This window comes from Neoarius graeffei, chromosome 11, assembly GCF_027579695.1.
Source record: "Neoarius graeffei isolate fNeoGra1 chromosome 11, fNeoGra1.pri, whole genome shotgun sequence".
Classification (NCBI taxonomy): Eukaryota; Metazoa; Chordata; class Actinopteri; order Siluriformes; family Ariidae; genus Neoarius; species Neoarius graeffei.
Window position 1 is genome coordinate 63,584,783 of NC_083579.1, and position 22,149 is coordinate 63,606,931.

A 22,149-nucleotide genomic window follows, 5' to 3' on the forward strand; every position below is an offset into this window, starting at 1 on the left:
CGCTATGAGTGCCTGTTCCTTGATGATAACGAGCCACTGCTCAGCCCACTCCCCTCTTCCACTGACCAATCAGGTAGCACTTACCTCATAAATATTCATTCACAAAGGTAGTTCTCAAGCCATGAGTGGAGATACTCCAATGAGGAGGCAGTAAACTTCTAATGAGATCCCCTTGTGACACAGAAATTGGACTCAAATCTGAACCGCTTGTTGAAGCACATGTTTTCTGAAATAGGCAGCCTAAAAGAAACTGACTGTTGTCTTATTTCAGAGGTTGTGGGTTGGTAGGCACTCCAGATACCTAAATGTGTATGCACAACCACTGAAAAAGTGAGTTTTTATCCCCCGCTGGCCAAAAGGGGATTATGTCCTGGCAATGTCCGTCCGTCCATCCATCCCAGGAAGGGTGCTCACCTTCTGAAATCAAATCCTCTCACAATTTTTGGAGGAATTTCACGAAACTTGGCAGGCTTCTTTGTTATATGTTGGTAGTATGCATATTGTAATTTTGTTCAATTTGGTCACATTTTACCAGAGTTACAGCCCTTGATTAACAAAATTATATTTTGACAATTTCACCAGAGTGTGTTTTCCTTCTGAAATCAACTCCTCTCACAATTTTTGGAGGAATTTCATCAAACTTGACAAAAAGCTTTGTTATATGACAGTTATACGCATATTGAAATTTCATTTAATTTGGGCAAATTTTACCAGAGTTATTCCCTTGAATATTAACAAACTTGTACTTTGGCAATTACATCAAGGTGTGCTTGCTTTCTGAAATTAACTTCCCTCACAATTTTTATCCCCCGCTGGCCGAAAGGCCTGAAGGGGGATTATGTTGTGATGATGTCTGTCCGTACGTCCATCCCGGGAAGGGTACTCACCTTCTGAAATCAAGTCCTCTCACAATTTTTGGAGGAATTTCACGAAACTTGACAGTATTCTTTGTCATATGTCGGTCATACACACATTGCAATTTTGTTCAATCCAGTCGCATTTTACCAGAGTTATGGCATAGTTGCCAGCAGGGGATATTGTGCTCTCAGAGCACTCTTGTTCATAATATGACCCTAGGATCTGCTGCTAATGTCTTAGTGCCAGATATCACAACACACCTTCAGAGGTCTTGTGGAGTCCATTCCTTGATGGGTCAGAGCTGTTTAAGCAGCACAAAGGGGACCTATACAATATTAGGTACTGGTTTTAAAGTTGTATCATAATATAATATACATCAGCTGAGAATTTCAGGTTTTAAATAACTCTCTTCCAGTGCACCCTAAGTCCAACCTCTTGGTCAGCAATAATGGCTTTCTTTTTCCTTGGGGCTTGTGATGCATGTTGGGTACTCCCTCTGGTCAGACCAAAGTGGCTTTTTAATCAAAAACTCTGCACTCATTTGATGTCCACCATGGCCTCTGTGCTATGTGCAAACGCTCAAACAAATTAGGACAACAGCTGTAGGATACTAGCTGCTTGCAGTTACACAATGCAGGGCTATTCTCAACATTCCCTCATTCTTTCACTCGATTATTTCAGGTGATATACAGATTGATGACAGATTAAAAGAAAAACCAATATAAATTGTCTTAGAAAGATAATGGACCAACGTGTGTCACCAGAACAGCTTCAATATACCTTGGAAGTCTTTGGAGCTGTATTGAATGGATGAACACCATTCTTCCCAAAGATATTCCCTTAGTTGGTCATGGAGGTACAGAGTGCTCTTTAACATATCAATCCAAAATCTCCTATAGGTGTTCAGTTGAGTTGAAATCTGCTGATAGTGAAGACCATGTGATTTATATCATTTTCATATTCATCAAACCATTCACTGAATTCTCAAGGGGACTCCGTTTTTTTTCCTTTAATTTGTCAGTCATGGTAAAAGATTAGTATTTCCTCAATTGAACCACTACACCATCACTCCTGCAATTAGAATCAACAGCCTTGTCAAATGCTACTCCCCGCCAAACATCTAAACAATAACGCGTGACACACTACCCCATGCAGGTAATGTTTGTATTAGAAAACTAAAAAACATTCTCATCTTAAATTTGTCCAGTGTGGCGTGGAGAATTTTCGTTTCATCCCTGTTCCAGGCTCGTAGTGGAAAACCCCTGAGCTTCCTTCATAAACTGTACATTTCATTTGATTTCGGCAGGAGGGAAACATTCCCCACTGTGGCCCCTGCAAACGGAGGAGGTTCAAACAAAGTGCTAGGTGCTAATGAACAGAGTCCTGACAAAGTTTGTTTTCCTGCACCGAACCATGCATATAATGGCTTCATTCAGAAGCGGTGGCTCAGCCATGGAAAGAGCTAGTAAAGAAATCCCAAAGTGTTTGGGTGACCTTCCTGAACTTCTTACAAATCCGTTTGCCTTATGGGCCTAGTCAAGGGAGTTTACATATTCATGAGAGACATGCTGCAGCAACAGGGCAGAGATGGCGACATGCTATGAATTTCCCTTACTGTTACACAAAAACTTGGAAAGCAAGTAAACAAGAAGCATAATGAGCAGTGAGTGCATGCTGGCACATTTAATATAATCAGGGAAGAAGGACATGATGACATATGAAAGAATTATTTTGATTAGAAACAAGAAAATACGATATATATATAATAATCCAACTAAATTAATTTCAATATTGTCACTTGTAGTATCTAAAGGTAATTAAAAAAAAGAAAGCATGGCAAAGAATGACTCATGTACATCAATAAGAATTGATGTAATATATAATTCATATTTCTTGCTTATTTATATACTATTATGATAGCTTATGATATAAATAACGTGTTCTAATAACTTTTTGGTATCTGTTCAATTTATACGATGCCTTAAGTCATATTCTAGAATTATTGAATACTGAGATCTTAATAACAGCTTCATGCAGGTCATCAGAGCCTTGGGATTTGCTCAGATCTTCTCAAAAGGGTTCTATTGATTTCCTTCAAAGACCGGCACCCTTTGGCATTCCAACACAAAAAATTTTAAAATTAAATATTAAATGTAGAATGTCCCAACAACTGATCATAATGCAATAAATGACAGAAACCTACTTTTACCATGGTATTATTTACAATTATTTTTTGGAAGAATGTATGTATGAACTGGAAAGCGGTACCTGTAAGAGCTAATGCAAGGTGAAGTTCCTCTTGTAGTAACTGAAGCACATCTCTGACACCTTTCTCACCCTAATAACAGCATTAGATATTTTTGTGATCAAATTTGCATTAAAGCTAGAAGGCCTTTCGATTTCATAAAATCAGTGAAATTTAGTTCCCTATGAAATTTGGTCATTGTGATACATGTTTATTTCTGTAATATCTAAATTAAAAAAAAAAAAAAAACCAGGCCATTCTGTGGCTGGGAAGTTATTTAATTTGAGAGGATTCCCGAGCAAATAATGTGCATGAAATCGCTCGCTTTGTTCAGTCAAGCAGACAGAGGAAGTCCGTGTGCGCATGCGCAGGTTTATCTTCTTCTTCTTTTGGGTTTTACGGCAGCTGGCATCCAGTGTTGCATTAAAGCCATCTACAGGTTTACCTTGAGCGTGCACTGACAGTTCCATCATTCTGTCGGTAAACGAACAGCTGATCACACCGAGGTGCTCGCTGAGCGCCGATATTTATTAGGTTGGTCCTGCGTTTCCTTTCCTTCGCAACATAACGCTTTTCTCCTCACTTTCCGTTACTGCAGTCAGTCTTTCACGTTTCATTCGCACACTCACATCCTCCATTTTTCTCATCTCATCTCATTATCTCTAGCCGCTTTATCCTGTTCTACAGGGTTGCAGGCGAGCTGGAGCCTATCCCAGCTGACTACGGGCGAAAGGCGGGGTACACCCTGGACAAGTCGCCAGGTCATCACAGGGCTGACACATAGACACAGACAACCATTCACACTCACATTCACACCTACGGTCAATTTAGAGTCACCAGTTAACCTAACCTGCATGTCTTTGGACTGTGGGGGAAACCGGAGCACCCGGAGGAAACCCACGCGGACACGGGGAGAGCATGCAAACTCCGCACAGAAAGGCCCTCGCCGGCCACAGGGCTCGAACCCGGACCTTCTTGCTGTGAGGCGACAGCACTAACCACTACACCACCGTGCTGCCCCCATTTTTCTCTCCTGTTTCAAATTTGTATCCCACAATGCCTTGTGCGAACGGGGAAAGCCCATCACGTGATGCATGACATAGTATCTTGAATTGGGTCATGGTGAGGCAGGAAAAAATAGCAGAGGATTTAGGGCCACTTGGCCCTAAATTCATTAATTGTTCTATTTAAAAGAAAAAAAAACGAATACATTTGGAAGCCTGTGATTCGAATTCAGTAGCTTTTGGTCCACTAAACAAAAATAACTGGATGTCAGGGAAAATTCTTTTTATGACCTACGCTTGAAAAATCTGAAAGGCCTTTAACAAAAGTTAGTTTTAGTTGAAAAAGTTCTGCTGCCATGTTTTCTTTCTCACCTCACAGGCCAGGCCCCACAGGATGGGTCTTCCTACAAACACAGCCTTTGCCCCCAGCGCCAGGGCCTTGAGCACATCTGTGCCTGTGCGTATGCCTCCATCCAGATAAACTTCTGCTCTGCCACCCACGGCCTCCACAATCTCAGGCAAGGCATCGATCTGCTCTCACACACAGGTACATTGTGTAACACAATTCAAACACATTTTAGCTTGCTCGAACTCTTCTCACTTGTGTTTAATTTTTGCATGCCATGCTAGAAAGTATGACCCACAAAGACGTCAGAGCAGTAAGTAAGACTAGTTTCCATAAACCTTTTGACATTTAATAAACAGTGTATGAAGGTTGCTATGATGAAATAAACCAATAACCTACCCATTTGACAAAAATACAGCATGAGCATCGTGTGATACCTGCAATCATAGCTTTTAGTCACGCCGCAGTGTGACACCTTAAAGAACCAACACCCAGGCAACACTAACTGAGATGTAATTTTCAGACCACAGTTGTTTACTGAAGAGATAACATGCGGCTTGGGGATCTCTAAAGTATAAGCACTGTTTACTCTTTCACTAGGCACTTACGGTGGCTGGAACACAATCAAGCTGTCTTGCTCCATGGTTTGACACGAGTATCCCATCAACACCGTATTTCAGAGCTTCTCTGGCATCTTCCGCTGCAGCATAGATTTGGAATAAACAAGATGTTGGCATCAGGTTAAGCATACACAGTTCTCTTTGCATATTATGTAAGGAATAAAACACAATGAGGTGTGCTGTTCTTGGAAAATAATCAACAATGGGTTGATGTGATGTACGGTAGCAGTTACTGTTTCCACCATGGTGTTGATTATTGATACAAAACACCAATATGTGAAGCTTCTCTCATAAATGTTAAATAAACTGCTCTTTACAGGAAGTGTCACCATCAGTAATAATGATTATACATTTTCTTGGTTAAATAACAACACATTTTTCTCTGATTATTATTATTTCCTCCTCACAGGCTGATCTTTGTCGGTTTTCACCAAGGAGTGGGTCATAACAAATGATCATGGGTCCTGGGCATTCATTTTTTCTCCATGATCAGGTTTCAAGCACTCTTCTCAGTATCCTTACTATTCCAAGCAGCGTTGTCTTTTGTAACATCGATGTTGCCATTTTAATTCCAAGCTTTTCTACCCATTTACTGAAGTCAACCATTACACAGCCAAGTTCACCTATTACCATTGGGATGACCATTACCTCTTTTATCTGCCAAAGTCTAGCTATTTTTCTTCTGAGATCTTGATCTTTCTAACATGCCTCTTTCTTGCCATTCCATATGCATTCGTTGCCTGTAACCTTTGATCGGCTTTCTGTTTTCATCAAGTGGTTTACTTCAATAGTAGCATTCCATCGCAACTTCCATCTCATTATCTCTACCCGCTTTATCCTGTTCTACAGGGTCACAGGCAAGCTGGAGCCTATCCCAGCTGACTACGGGCGAAAGGCGGGGTACACCCTGGACAAGTCGCCAGGTCATCACAGGGCTGACACATAGACACAGACAACCATTCACACTCATATTCACACCTACGGTCAATTTAGAGTCACCAGTTAACCTAACCTGCATGTCTTTGGACTGTGGGGGAAACCAGAGCACCCAGAAGAAACCCATGCGGACACGGGGAGAACATGCAAACTCCGCACAGAAAGGCCCTCGCCGGCCACAGGGCTCGAACCCAGACCTTCTTGCTGTGAGGCGATAGCGCTAACCACTACACCACCGTGCCGCCCTCCATCGCAACTTGATTTACAATATTATTCCACTTCATCCTAGCAGTAGCTGGATTATGACTGGGTCCTTGCTGATGGGCCAAGGAACACCTGCTGGGCAAGGTGCCTTCACTTGTTATACCTCCAGTCCCATTCACACCATTTTCTGGTAAATTATCATTTGACATTTGAACTCATTTAAGAGGATGGTGTTTTAAGGTGCTACCACCACTGGTATTTTTTATCGAGACACCATCTCTAGGAAGGCTGTCATCCAAGACTCAAGAGCCCCTCCTGCTCATGGGACACGACTATTCCCTGCCGGATGTCAACCCAGTATTTCTAGGTTGCAGGGATGCATGGACTGGGGTAAAATTGGACTACTCTTCATCTGGCCTCTTCCCTTCAATCTTTCTGGCTTGGGTGGCTGTAGCAGGAGCAATAGCTCCCACCAGTATAGCTCTCAGGATGACTGAGACACACAAGACCCTCCACCACAACAAGGTGGTAGTCCGTGGAGGGCATTATTACCTCGTCTGCTATGGAATACTGTAAGTGGGGCAAGGTATTGTTTTTGGTCAGGTTTCTTTGTTTTTTTTGTAAATGATATTATGGGAAAACAGCTGGATCAATCTTCATGAAACTTTCAGGATAGATGGTCATTGGTCTCAAATAGAACCTCCAAATGGGGGTTCTTGTCCATAGAGGAGCCAATCAGGACATATGCCCTCTACATCCCAACCCATGGCAAAAGATGCCCAGGACGTCAGAAAACGAGCTACCTGACCTACGTTCAGAACCTGCTGGGGGATGCAGAGGGTGACCTGACCCCCGATACTATTGCTGCGCTGGCTGCTGACCGTCAGTCGTGGACAAAACTTGTGATCAACTGCTCTGCAGCCGACTGATGATGATGAGAACCTCCAACATTTTGAGGGCCATTCAGTCAAGGTCATCATGCTGTAAGAATGTAAGTGTAATGATCGCGCACTGCACATGCGCATACACATGTTCCGATTAAAATGGCTGGTGAGTATATACAATTCGGTTCACCATTTGAAATAAATGGATTAATCGCTTTCAGACATGTTTATGCTTATTACAGAGGGAACGTGTGTTCCACTGAGCTCTAGCGCCGGGCCATTTCCAGGAAATAAGAGTTTCGGTCATGGCGACATCGTGTGTATGTCAGCCTCGGTTCGGAGGTTTCAATTTCTAAAACTGTAAGAGGTAAGAGTAGAATAATATAAAGTACAGACACTTGGTATATTTTACTTCTGTGATTTTTAAATTGTTCATTTTTGAATTATACTTCATTTTTGTGGCTACTGCCTCATAGAGTGTATATATATATATATATATATATATATATATATATATATATATATATATATATATATGCTATATTTACTGTATGGACATGATATCAGAAAAAATATATATTTTCAGCAGTAGCCACATGTACCCATAGGGTACCTTTTTTTTTTTTTTTTTTTTGCGATATCTTCCTTCATATTCATCATAAGTGCTACCGGGCAAGGTTTGTTTTGCCTGGCAACACTTGTTGTTGTTGTTATTATTATTATTATTATGTGGCGAATTTGCAATACAAGTTCCCACAGAAATGATAATCTGTTAGAAGAAGCACATCCTTATAAAACTGTGATTTGAATTACAGTTAGCACTACTGTTAAAGCTGCTGTCATAGAAATTAATCACCTTCTGACCAATCAGATTTGAGTATTTTAATACTGCTGTAGTATAAAGATATTTAAAGGAAGCAACAATATTTTTGTGTTGAACTGTTAATACTTCCTTGCATGTTGCCTGTTACATAGTACGTGTTAACATCTCATTATCTGTAGCCGCTTTATCCTGTTCTACAGGGTCGCAGGCAAGCTGGAGCCTATCCCAGCTGACTACGGGCGAAAGGCGGGGTACACCCTGGACAAGTCACCAGGTCATCACATAGACTACCCTTCACACCTACGGTCAATTTAGAGCCACCAGTTAACCTAACCTGCATGTCTTTGGACTGTGGGGGAAACTGGAGCACCCGGAGGAAACCCACGCGGACAACATGCAAACTCCACACAGAAAGGCCCTCGCCGGCCACGGGGCTCAAACCCGGACCTTCTTGCTGTGAGGCGACAGCGCTAACCACTACACCACCGTGCCGCCCACGTGTTAACATAGCTGGGATTATTTAATATCAAAGATTTTTTTTTTGTGCTGAGTATATGGACCATTGAAGGTGGTGTCAATTCCCATAAACACTGTACTTTCTCTATTTCCACATCAAGACTTTCAGACTCCATCTTCAAGTGATCTTAGTTCCAGACCCAGCAAGATCTGAAAGTTAAAGGCCGATCTCAAAGAAAGATAACAATGGTTTTAGCCATATGGAGGCCATTATGTGTAGGAGCTGCAAACTTCACTGCATATCTTTCCTGCCATGAAATAAGGTACATACTGTATTTAATTAACACGCCCTTGCTGACATGCAGCTCACATATCATTCGTGGGTTTTTTTTTTAAAATCGGATTATGCAAATCCCTTTGACGGTATATCAGTGGTTCATTTCCAGAGACCAAAGGCCGCAGACGGATGAGCGCAGACGCTCTAATCACTCCTCCCAGCTGGAGCACCCACCTCTCAAAACTCCTTTAACCACCACAGGCAAGGAAGTGATTCTTTTTAGCCAAGCAATGTCCTCCCACTTCAGTGTGGGATCTATGGCCTGAGCCACATACACTGCCAGGCCGCTGTCCTCCCCGTAGCCCTCCTTTGATGAGAATGCTAAATCAGGCGTTTCAAAATTGGCCATTCTGAAAAAGAAAGAGTGCACAAAAAATTACATTAATTTGAAGAGTGTTGTTTTTGGTCAGTGTTTAAAAAGCCAGTTTGGGAATTAAGCCAACCAGTACCCCTGCTGCTCAATAGCACCTTGTTGATGCTGGTGCTACACCTTAAAAAAAAAAAATCTGGAAAGCTCACAAGGCTGTATCATGTCATTTCTGGTGGAAAAAGGAGTAGCACATGAGGAATATATGATCTGTTCACAAACTTCATTTTAGTTTTCAGATTGCAATAATTCACCTCGCAGTACAGAACAGGAAGCCTTTGCTTTCATCAAGCTGTTTTCTTTAGCCTAACGTAATGAGGGGTAGTGAAGATTAACCAGTTCCTATTAATCCCCATGAGCGACTTGCTAATCTACTGTAAGACGTGAGGGGGAAAATGTTTCCCTGGTTTTAGAAGCCAGTGTTCTGTTCCATAAATACATAAGCCTGTTCAGGGACCACAGTTCAGTTTTCAAGAGAAAACAAAGCTGTCTGTGTGGGGCCAAAATTCAGATGGGCTTTGCTTTTCAAGAAATCTTACAAGAATGTCAGCATTAGACACTTATCTCTCGTTAAATACTTGGAGATATGCATGAACTGTAAGTGGTTCTCTAAAAAAAAGGTTGAGAGTTTGTGTGTGATTCCATGACTGCAGTATCATTTCACCCTTGTAACTTAAAATTGTTTTATCATTGAATCTTAGAAAACATGCATTAAAAATGTCATCCAAGACAATATTTATTTTTACAATTTTTTTATGACATTGGCTGCATTTTTCTTTTAAATGAGTAACAGGACTGAGTTTTTTTTTTGTGTGTGTGCGTAATATGACCAGCTGCTCAAAATGTGGTTAACTACTATCCATGTTTATGGTATGAGGACATGAAGGGCTTTCTAATGATTAACTTGAAATCTTAAAAAAAAAAAAATTCATGAAAGAACGTTCTTTTTATCTTCAGGAAGATGAAAGTTCATGTTTGAAAACGAGGTGAACATGTTGAGGTAACAGGGTTGAGTGAATGTTTGAACCAAATGTTTGAAAAAAAGAATGGACATATTTGATAACCTGTAATGGATAACTCATGGAAATGGATGATTCACGCAGAAGATGTTATATTGATTCATACATTAATACAAAAATATTAAGATTGTTAAAGTGGGCTTGGACAAAGAAAATGCTGTTTTATGAACGCTGTCGGTTTTATTTTTGTAAGTGATTTATCTGAAATATGTATATAGGTTGTTGTGAAGGACACTTGTTTATCCATCCATTATCTGTAGCTGCTTTATCCTGTTCTACAGGGTCGCAGGCAAGCTGGAGCCTATCCCAGCTGACTACGGGTGAAAGGCGGGGTACACCCTGGACAAGTCGCCAGGTCATCACAGGGCTGACACATAGACACAGACAACCATTCACACTCACATTCACACCTACGGTCAATTTAGAGTCACCAGTTAACCTAACCTGCATGTCTTTGGACTGTGGGGGAAACCGGAGCACCCGGAGGAAACCCACGCGGACACGGGGAGAACATGCAAACTCCACACAGAAAGGCCCTCGCCGGCCCCGAACCCAGACCTTCTTGCTGTGAGGCGACAGTGCTAAGACACTTGTTTATGTTTAAAATGTCTTTTACTTTACACTTATACATACATTCATGGACCACTTTATTAGAAACGCCTGCTTATTCCTGCAGTTATCCAATCAGTCCATCATGTGGCAGTAGCACAATGCATAAACTCCTCCAGATACAGGTCAAGGGCTTCAGTTACTTTTTGCATCAAACATCAGAATCATCAAAAAATATCATCTCGGTGACTTGGTTGTTGGTGCGAGTATTTCAGAAACTGCTGGTCTCTTGGGATTTTCATGCAAGGCAGTCTATACTGTAGAGTTTACAGAGAATTGTGCAAAAATGGTCAAAAGAGGATGGAGAGATGGGCGTGAGCTGACAGGAACTCAAATAGTCACTCATTACGACCGTAGTGAACAGAAGAGCAATTCAGAATGCACACTTCGTATCATGAGGTGGATAAGCTACAACAGCAGGATAAGCTACAGCATTTCCTGTCAGCCAAGAACAGGCTCACCCAAACTAGACAGATGAAGACTGGAAAAACATCTTGACTGATTGGATAAATGCATGAATGAGCAGGGGTACAGATGTTCCCGTTAAAATGGAGGGTGAGTGTATTTGTAAATGGAATATCAGTGGGACACAAATGGACCTCCATTGTGGGATCATCGCTGTATTATCCTCCAGCAAGTGTATAGGTACAGCATTTATATTTACTGGCAGACTTGCTGACTTTCGCTACATCCACACGACAACGGCAACGAGATTTTTTTTTAGCGGGTAAAAAAAATATCACGTCCACATGGGCAACGGATCAGTAAAATATCAGGTACATATGGCAACGCGACGCTTGCTGAAAACGATGCAATACACATGCCACACCTCTACGTGCACTGTAAGACGGTCCCATCGGAGACAATAGAAGAAGTAGGACGCATGTGCATAAACCCCTTCTTCTACCCGGCGTGAAGCACTCACAGGAACAAACACACAACAACAAGAAGAAGATGGCTGCGACTATGCGAGGAAATCATGCCTTCTGTGTGCACAAATTAGTTTTATTAGTGTGCATAGTTTTATATAACTTAATTTTCTTATTGTGTGTGAACATTTTGAAAAGCATTTTTATATAATTTATATAACTTTTTATATTGTGTGTGAACATTTTGAAAAGCAGTCTTATCCAATAAAAAAAAAAGAAATTCAAGAAATGGTTCAGTTACTTGTTTATTTAAAAGAAAAGCTGTATACAAAAGTGAATGCAATGCAGTGGTTCATACAAAACGGTCTGTTGAAGGGTCTTCTAGTCATGTGGTTGTGACGTCATCGTAAACAAATCCGTTCTACTCATCCAGACGACTTTGCAACGGCGCCGTTGCCAGATTTTTCCACTCTGGAACCCGTTCTCAAAAAATATCGTTTTGGGGCACCCAAAACGCCGGTGCCATGTGGACGCCAGGCCGAAACGCTAAACAATTTGATCAGATTCACCTGAATCCGTTGCCGTGTGGACAGGGCCTTTAACTCTGCGATAATTTCTGGTGTTTTGTGTGTATAAAACAAGATGGTGAAGGTTTTTTTTTCTTTCAATGGTAAAGAATGTATGACACTAGTTGCTAAATTCCTTTAGGCAGTAGACTGGCACTGCTGTGTGCACTATGCCCTGGAGTAAGTGCTCCACTTGTATGTTCACAAAAGGCTGTGAAACCCTGCACATGGCACACTAACATGTTGTGCATAGTTGCCTCCACTTTTACCTCAAATGAGAGGGCAGCTTGAAGCGATTGCGCACGTCATCACGCCGCTTGCCAAGATAAGGTGTGTCCACTGTGACAAAGATACCCTTATACCCTGCCTCTTCAGCCCTCTTGACTAGAGACTGAGTCAGTGCTCGGTCTTTGTAAATGTAGAGCTGCAACCAGCGCACGCCAGCCGGGGCTGCTTCTGCTACTTCCTCTATGGTAGAGGTGGCCCAGGAGCTCAGCATCATACCCGTGCCAGCAGACAAACAAGCTACAGGAAAGAGACAAAAAAAAAAAAAAACATGATGTGCTAAAAGGATCTTTTATAGTAAAATTATTTTAAAAAGCTCTTATTTTCTTAACTTTGTGGAGGAAAAATAATGAAACGTACGTGAAAAATACCTGACTATAATAAACCTCAATTAGCAATTTAATACCAAAGGGTTAGCTCCTAAAAATGAAAGAGCAGGAGCTGTTTTTCTCACTCATCATTTTCCAGCTGTTTAATGTCATAATGCTGAGAAACCCAACACTGAATTAGTGGCATTGATGGAGATATTAGCATGAAAGTTGAAGCTTTAGGATCTGGTTTAATTGATATAACTTTTCTCACTGGGAAGAACGGTGGTGTAGTGGTTAGCACGGTCGCCTCACAGCAAGAAGGTTCTGGGTTCAAGCCCAGTGGCCGGCAAGGGCCTTTCTGTGTGGAATTTGCATGTTGTCCGCATGGGTTTCCTCTGGGTGCTCTGGTTTCCCCCAAAGACATGCAGGTTAGGTTAACTGGTGACTCTAAATTGACCGTACACTCCTGTTCAAAAGTTTGGGGTCACCCAGACAATTTTGTGTTTTCCATGAAAAGTCACACACTTATTTACCACCATAAGTTGTAAAATGAATAGAAAATATAGTCAAGACATTTTTCTGGCCATTTTGAGCATTTAATCGACCCCACAAATGTGATGCTCCAGAAACTCAATCTGCTCAAAGGAAGGTCAGTTTTATAGCTTCTCTAAAGAGCTCAACTGTTTTCAGCTGTGCTAACATGATTGTACAAGGGTTTTCTAATCATCCATTAGCCTTCTGAGGCAATGAGCAAACACATTGTACCATTAGAACACTGGAGTGAGAGTTGCTGGAAATGGGCCTCTATACACCTATGGAGATATTGCACCAAAAACCAGACATTTGTAGCTAGAATAGTCATTTACCACATTAGCAATGTATAGAGTGTATTTCTGATTAGTGTAAAGTGATCTTCATTGAAAAGAACAGTGCTTTTCTTTCAGAAATAAGGACATTTCAAAGTGACCCCAAACTTTTGAACAGTAGTGTAGATGTGAGTGTGAATGGTTGTATGTCTCTATGAGTCAGCCCTGCGATGATCTGGTGACTTGTCCAGGGTGTACCCCGCCTTTCACCCATAGTCAGCTGGGATAGACTCCAGCTTGCCTGCGACCCTGCACAGGATAAGCGGTTATGGATAATGGATGAATGGAACTTTCCTCACTTGGCAAAATGGCGCACATCGACTTCTTTATGTCAGCTCTGTAGATTAAGTGGGTTATGGCAAAAAAAAAACCTTCTTGAATTTAGTATTCATTCATTCATTCATTCATTCATTCATTCATTCATCTTAATGCATGATTCAGCCACATTTATTTTCTGACTTCCTATAATTATTTTTATTGTCAGATAAATTGCAGGGGTTTTTTTTCCGAAGCTTTGGATTGGAACTAATCCTTAAGAAAAATCTGTGCAATTTGAACACTGGATGTAAGGATGAGATTAGTCTTTGCAGCACAACACAGATTAACTCTTTTGGAAAAAAAAATCACATATTTGACATGTAATTATGTGAGAAGCATGTGTTCAAATGAGGGAAGTATGTGAAAAAAGTGACCTCAAGTACACCTGAAACAGCATATAAACGTGTAATCGCATGAAAACAAATTAATTGTTGGAAAAACACACTTCCATCCATCATCTGTAGTCGTTTATCCTGTCCTACAGGGTCGCAGGCAAGCTGGAGCCTATCCCAGCTGACTATGGGCGGCGGGGTACACCCTGGACAAGTCACCAGGCTATCGCAGGGCTGACACATAGAGACACACAACCATTCACACCTATGGTCAATTTAGAGCCACCAACTAACCTAACCTGCATGTCTTTGGGGGAAACTGGAGCATCCGGAGGAAACCCACGTGGACAGCATGCAAACTCCACACAGAAAGGCCCTCGTTGGCCACTGGGCTCAAACCCAGGACCTTCTTGCTGCGAGGCGACAGTGCTAACCACGACATCACCGTGCCGCCCGGAAAACCACATTTGAAAAATAAAAATATATGCACTTCCTGTGAAAATTCCAGGTGCACAGCATAACAATATGTGTTTAAAATCTATCTGTGTATATTTAAGAGTTATTGCATGAAATCGAATCGTACATGAGCTTATAGCTGATGAGGTGCGTAGCGAGCGCCGAGTTATTTGTAAACCGTGTATGACGAGATTGAGTGGAATAATTGTTTTATTCTATCCACATTCACTGGATTTTGAGAGACAAAGCATTTTTATTTTTTGCAAATTTGATCAATAAAAACTTTATACAAAACGTCTGATAAAATAATTTCCGCTTAGACTGTAAACAAACCGGCGAAATGACAGGAGCAATTTGTGAAAAATGCTATAATAACAATAAGTCTTGAAAAAACAACAACATACGCTCTTATCATGGCGGCACGGTGGTGTAGTGGTTAGCACTGTTGCCTCACAGCAAGAATGTCCTGGGTTCGAGCCCAGCAGCCGGCGAGGGCCTTTCTGTGTGGAGTTTGCATGTTCTGTGTGGGTTTGCTCTGGTTTCCTCCACAGTCCAAAGACATGCAAGTTAGGCTAATTGGTGGCTCTAAATTGGACCGTAGGTGTGAATGGTTGTTTGTCTCTGTGTCAGCCCTGCGATGACCTAGTGACTTGTCCAGGGTGTACCCCGCCTCTTGCCCATAGCCAGCTGGGATAAGCTCCAGCTTGCCTGCGACCCTGTAGAACAGGATAAGCAGCTACAGGTAATGGATGGATGGACGTTCTTACCATCAAATACTTTTATTCCATATCTTGTTGCTTTTTTTTTATTTTAAGGCCCGGTCCCACTGGCCGATGGACACAAAACGTATGCAAAAAGGACACAGCGGACGAGCAAAATTTCGGAGGTGGCTCTATCCGTTTTCATCCGCTCCAGAAATGGACAAAATTGGCGAAAATTGGCGAAAACAGAACGGAAAAGAACGGACGTGGGTAGTATATAGCGGGGATGTTAAACGCATGTTCATAGGAAGCCTAGCGGATGAAAGCGGATGGAAGTGGATGACAGCTCCGAAGGGGTTACCGGTGATAACTGAGAAGCGGACGCATAGCAGAAAGAGCGGATGCATAGCGGATGAAGGGGATGCATCACGTACGCCTAACGGAAACAAAGGGGATGTTGCACGGATGTATATCGGATGCAGACCATTCACTGCGCTAGGTGTCCTTCTACATACTCTACACATACTCCAGACATCCTAAATATACGAGATACATCCCAGATATAAACGCTTCGTCCGTTTTGAATACTTTATATACGAGATGCATACGCTTACATCCTTTCTATTTCCGTGCTACTAACGATGAATAGACGTTTCATGTACCTTATCTTTCCTCCCTCTTTCCGTTTTCAGCTGCAGCGGATGTGAGTTGCGAGGATGCCCAGAGGATGCAGAGAGGATACAGCAGACGTTTAACGGATGATAACGGACATAGAACGTTTGTTGCTCGTATATGTCGCGGATTTACATCGTACACGGCGGAAAGTTCATCCGTTCTAAAAGTTTTGTGCAGCTCAAAATTTTTTGCGCGGATGAAATCACAGTGGACGGATGCTCGATGGATAGAGCGTATGAAGCACGTATGCAATGAGTACACAACGGATGCATAGCGTTTTCCAACGGATGGCAAAGATTTTTTTACGTTTTACATCCTCTTTGCATCCGTAAGTGCAGTAGGACCGGGCCTTTAGGGGGTTTTTGTTTTTTAGTAGAATTTTTTCGTCCTCGGTTGGTTAAGCTACACGCGCCTCCATTTTGTTTTTTTTCTACTTGCGGTATATGAGCTGATAGCCTAGTAGTAGAGTAGCCAATCAGAGCACGCGATTGCTCATATCCAGTCAGTCAATGTGGATAGAATAATTATAATTATACATGAAGTTGGTGTGACTACTGTGTAAGAGAACCATGGGAATATGGGCAGATTTGACTTTGCTGTGACAGAGTTCAATGTGTGAACTGTTCACCCTTGTGATGGTGACGTGAAGCCTTGCTGTAACATCATGCGTAACACAGACCTGGATTGCCACCATGTGGTGTATTACATTATTACACTATGGATCCAGCACTCTGTGTGACGTGTCCTGGAGCTGCATGTCTCACCTTTGGCAGTAGCAGTCTCTCCTTCAGGGTGAGCCATCCTCTGCATTGCAGTGGCTGCTACACACACAGGCATGCTCACGCTCTGTCCCAGCACAGTGGTAGACATGTCCACCTTGGACACATCTTTAAGCACGCGTGGGAACAAGCGCCATCTTTAACAAGAAGGAAAAAATACACTCTGAGGATGAAGAGGCAGGGAAACATTAATCGTTGACTCACTGTAATTTGTCTCTCAATACATAAGCTGCCTACTTTGCACTACATCACATTCCTCGTCGTCCACAGGTCATTCCTCCTTGTTTTTTTGTTGGTATGGTCATTTTTCAAACCTTTCACTTTTACTCAAGCCCTAAAGCTACTGGTGCAAACACACACGATCCCTGTTTGCCTTATTATTTATTCACATCCTTTCTTTTCATCTACTTTTCTGTCTGTAGAAAATTGGCTTCATCTAGATTTAAAAAAAAAAAATAGTTTCAACTGACCATGCTGATTTCTGACTTCTCATATCTTTCTTTTCTCATCTACTTTTTCTTCTCGTCTTCTCTTTTCTACTTTGCTTGTCTTACCTCCTCCTCCTCGTTTTATCTCCTTCTCTCGTCTCAAATCCTTCTTTTCTTTCCTACATTTCTCTTCTCATCCCCTTCTCCTGTCATCTCTTCTCATTCTTTTCTATCTCCTTTTCAAGATTCAAATGACTATTCTGTTTTTCATACTCTTCTCATCTCACATCTTTCTTGTTTCTTGCATTCTTCTTTTCATCTAATCTCGTTCTCTTTGCCCTGGGCTGCCAACTCTCATGCAATGAGCGTGAGACACATTTGACTGTCTTCACACGCTCACATGCCATACCTCCGATTTCTCATCTCATCTCATCTCATTATCTCTAGCCGCTTTATCCTTCTACAGGGTCGCAGGCAAGCTGGAGCCTATCCCAGCTGACTACGGGCGAAAGGCGGGGTACACCCTGGACAAGTCGCCAGGTCATCACAGGGCTGACACATAGACACAGACAACCATTCACACTCACACCTACGGTCAATTTAGAGTCACCAGTTAACCTAACCTGCATGTCTTTGGACTGTGGGGGAAACCGGAGCACCCGGAGGAAACCCACGCGGACACGGGGAGAACATGCAAACTCCACACAGAAAGGCCCTTGCCGGCCCCGGGGCTCGAACCCAGGACCTTCTTGCTGTGAGGCAACAGCGCTAACCACTACACCACCGTGCCGCCTCCGATTTCTCACGCTAGAAAAAAATCTAGTTTATCTATCTGATCTAGGCTACCTATTCCGTCGCGCCAACCACTTGCGATCGATCAATTACGCCTTACACACGGCTAAACAGGCAGAGAGGTGTTCCCTTCTGTACACACTCCCCTATGGTAGGTGGCGCATCTAATGATGCTGCACTCGCCGGAAGTTGGATAATTGCCTACCGTCAATTTAGAGGAAGAGGAGAGAGAAGAAGGTATCCGAGTTGAAGACGGGTGTCTCAGGCAGGTTTGTGCATATGCACGCCAATGTGTGGTGTTACTGGCGTAATTATGAACTTATATAAAGTTTCTTAATCATTTTAGCCTATAAGTGTTGTGAGAATATTTAATGCCATATCGAGAGCTGTGTACTAGGCATGCTAAATCATTATAGGCCTCCTGCCGTGCCACAGCCTCTATCTTCCCCAACAAGCAGCACGGGAGAGCACCTCCTTAGCACACGTTTATTAAGGCGCATTTTTAGTTTGTTCACTGTATGTTATCATACTTTATGACTTTATTTGAAGCCATACTGGAAATGTTGTAAAATAAAGCAAGTAAGAGATAATATTACAAATGCAAGAAGAGCCATTAGCCACCATACCTATTGTTTATTTACAGGGTATTTATTTTTAATTATTTATGATGTATGTAATTGCTCAGTTAAAGTAAATAAAGCATGGTCACCTGTAATATCAAAGAACTTGAACTTGTGAATAATTAAAAAAAAAAGACAGAACAATATACTGAGGAGACAGGGTTTCAAAGAGGGCAAGACAGGTAGAGAATATTTGTTAGATAACAGGCCCTGACGAATGCTCTATTACAAATAAGAAACATAGATAAGAAATAAATGAATAAGAAATATATTAATATAGCTTATTTAAGTATGACCAACATTTTTAAGCCCAACTTTGTGTGCACATTCCCACCAATGGCCAAGGTTCAGCTTTTTGTGTTTCAATACTGTTCAAACTTAATCATTTTAATGTTTCTTGTAGCACATGCACATTTTGCTTACTGTTTAAGCATTTTATTTGTTCTTTTGCTGTTGATATTTTTCCCCATGCCAATCTTCTGCTGAACCCAGTGGTGGGGAAAGCCCTTAAATACATAATGAATAGTCAGTGAGGGACAATCTTATTTTTGCAACAGTTATTAAAAACTTAACATTTAGTTTCAATTCAGAAGGTGTTTAGGCTTAGCTGATGTAATATTTTCAAACATGAACTTGCCTTTAAATCTGAAACACAGATCTATAGGGCTACAGGAACATTGGCAGTCATCTGTAGTTTTCTACTGTGGGGGCTTTTAAGCCAAAACTTGGTGCTTTTGTTGGCCACAAGCTGAAGGCCTGGCAAGTCAGGGTGTGTAAGAATGTAGGTATGGCACACCAGGCCACTCCAAAAATCCACCAGAATGCAGGAACATCTACTAAATCCAAAATCTCAAACCCCCCCCCCCCCCCCCTTCATTGTCCATCTCCAGCTGGACGACCCACAAACAAAACACCAGAATGCAGGGGGACAAGTGAATATCAAACGGAATACAAAATTCCCACTTACGGCGTGGTGTGCAGAAAAATTTTGCCGTCGAGTCAACCCCCCCCCAAAAAAAATCTCACTCCAAGGAATTTTGAAAAGTTGGCAGCCCTGCTTCGCCTCTCCTCTTCCTTTCTTCCCTCATCTCCTTGTCTTGTCTTCTCGTCTCCATGTCTTTCTTTTTTGCTCTCTTCTCATCTTTTCATCCTGCGCAGGGTCATGGTGGATCAGGAGCCTATCGCAGGAATACACCTTGGATCTCATGCATCATGTAAATGCTTGTCCACTCTTTGAGATCTCCTTTCCCAGCACTTTGTTATCTGCTTGTACTTTTTCAGTCTGTGACGTTACGGGCATTATATAAAGCAGGAGCAAAGCTATATTCTGGAGACACAGGTTCAATTCGCTGTGCTGTTTTAAGCAGACACATTAATGTGAGAAATAGAGCCCCACCACAGAGCTCTTAATTGTTGCCTGTCACTGTTAATGGCTGATGTAGTCAGGGTGATCTGGCTAGAGCTGACTAACTACAGCTACTTTCACTTTCCATGATCACTCCCTGGACCCTGAGCTTAATGGTTTGTTCTTGATTATACTATAAATAATGTAGCACAAGGTTTATCTGCATAATGACAGGCTTTTTGTTTTTGTTGACAGTGCTTTAGGACACTTTCCCCCCTCCTCAATTGGAGTCTGAAGTGCATCTAACTACCCACACAGGAGAGACCAGCAGGGAATCCTGGGAAAAAAAAAAGAGTTCCATAACCTTTTCTGACCTCTAACATCCATGCTGTAGATTAATAAGAAAAACCAGAGTTGTGAAATAGCCTGGGTGGATATTTTTTTCCACTTGCTGAATGAGGAGGAACGAATATAATGTTGTAATGGAATGGCTCGTGTTATTAGCTTGGGGTCTGAAATCAATTTCCCCAACTTGTTGTGATGGTTTATATTTCTTGCTTGACATGTCACGACTTCCACCTCAGCATGTGTTACTCCGTGTTACTCGTCTTAGTAGTGACAGCAAAGAAAGGGCTTGCATGTGGAAAAACAATGTGCAGCATTTTCATAAAGTTTTTTTAGTACATGGTGTGACGAGAGTGGTTTTGTTTGATTGATTGTGTGGCCTCACCCTTTGAGGAAGTTTATGTGCATCGTAGCACGCATACACTGTAACTGGATTTCCAGCTTAGAACTTGTGTAAATTCCTAAGCAGTATGAGGTTTTGGTCTGTTATTAAATAATATGGGTTTGATCCAGAGGCGGCGTAGTGGTTAGCACTGTCGCCTCACAGCAAGAAGGTCCTGGGTTCGAGCCCAGTGCCCGACGAGGGCCTTTCTGTATGGGTTTCCTCTGGGTGCTCCGGTTTCCCCCACAGTCCAAAGACATGCAGGTTAGGTTAATTAGTGGCTCTAAATTGACTGAGTGTGAATGGTTGTTTGTGTCAGCCCTGAGATGACCTGGCAACTTGTCCAGGGTGTACCCTGCCTCTCGCCCGTAGTCAGCTGGGATAGGCTCCAGCTTGCCTGCAACCCTGTAGAACAGGATAAGCGGCTACAGATAATGGATGGATGGTTTGACCCAGTCTTTGCACAACTCTAGGCAGTCATAGAGCCTTTGTATATTTATAATTATAGCTAAGATCTCATCTCATCTCATTATCTCTAGCTGCTTTATCCTTTTCTACAGGGTCGCAGGCAAGCTGGAGCCTATCCCAGCTGACTACGGGTGAAAGGCAGGGTACACCCTGGACAAGTCGCCAGGTCATCACAGGGCTGACACAGACAACCATTCACACTCACATTCACACCTACGGTCAATTTAGAGTCACCGGTTAACCTAACCTGCATGTCTTTGGACTGTGGGGGAAACTGGAGCACCCGGAGGAAACCCACGCGGACACTGGGAGATCATGCAAACTCCGCACAGAAAGGCCCTCACCGGCCACGGGGCTCGAACCCGGACCTTCTTGCTGTGAGGCGACAGCGCTAACCACTACACCACCGTGCCGCCCAAAGCTAAGATTTATGACTTATTGCTGCATGTCAAACTACTAAATTACTCCTATTATGCAAACAAAAACATATTTACTATTGAACTATGGCTGAAAAAGGATTTTTTTTTTTTGTGTACATTGTATTAGCCACTCCAGCTTGCCACATTTAATCAGATCTCAGAAACAAACTACTAGATATGTATAGCTGCATTTTCACAAAAGCATACAAAAAAACCCCCAAAAAACCTGGAAATCATCCTGATTTTTGAATTTCAAAAGCACAATTTAATGATTGTGTTCACGTTGTATAGAGCAAACACTTTGCCATTATACCATCACATACCTTTTGAAAGCTGCTACATTATCAGCTAGTGATTCCTGCTGATCTGCTCCAGAGAAATAATAATCAAATACTGCTTTGGGTAAGATTATTTTAGCTTGCTGCTCAAAATCACTCACACACACGGGCTTGTCGGACATGTTTCCCAAGAGACGACCCTTCAT

The 22,149-nt window shown here is 42.2% G+C and overlaps 1 protein-coding gene across 1 annotated transcript; it reads right to left on the minus strand.

The window, feature by feature from the left end:
• Positions 1 to 2,899: 2,899 nt before the first annotated feature.
• On the minus strand, positions 2,900 to 22,149 carry hao1 (hydroxyacid oxidase (glycolate oxidase) 1). The gene is made up of 8 exons (XM_060933124.1): positions 21,989 to 22,149; positions 16,852 to 17,003; positions 12,413 to 12,668; positions 8,888 to 9,063; positions 5,062 to 5,153; positions 4,480 to 4,638; positions 3,127 to 3,196; positions 2,900 to 2,967 (listed from the first exon to the last, which is right to left on the minus strand). The coding sequence occupies exons 1-8, from the start codon at positions 22,147 to 22,149 to the stop codon at positions 2,900 to 2,902; spliced, it is 1,134 nt and encodes a 377-aa protein (XP_060789107.1).

What these genes read in the sequence shown, in the direction of transcription:
- hao1 (XM_060933124.1), bottom strand. Translation starts at nt 22,149, where the DNA reads ATGAAGGGTCGTCTCTTGGGAAACATGTCCGACAAGCCCGTGTGTGTG. An exon ending in AATGTAGCAGCTTTCAAAAG is followed by an intron (nt 17,004 to 21,988) that starts GTATGTGATGGT and finishes TTCTTGTTAAAG; the next exon opens with ATGGCGCTTGTTCCCACGCG. An exon ending in AGAGACTGCTACTGCCAAAG is followed by an intron (nt 12,669 to 16,851) that starts GTGAGACATGCA and finishes TCTTTCCTGTAG; the next exon opens with CTTGTTTGTCTGCTGGCACG.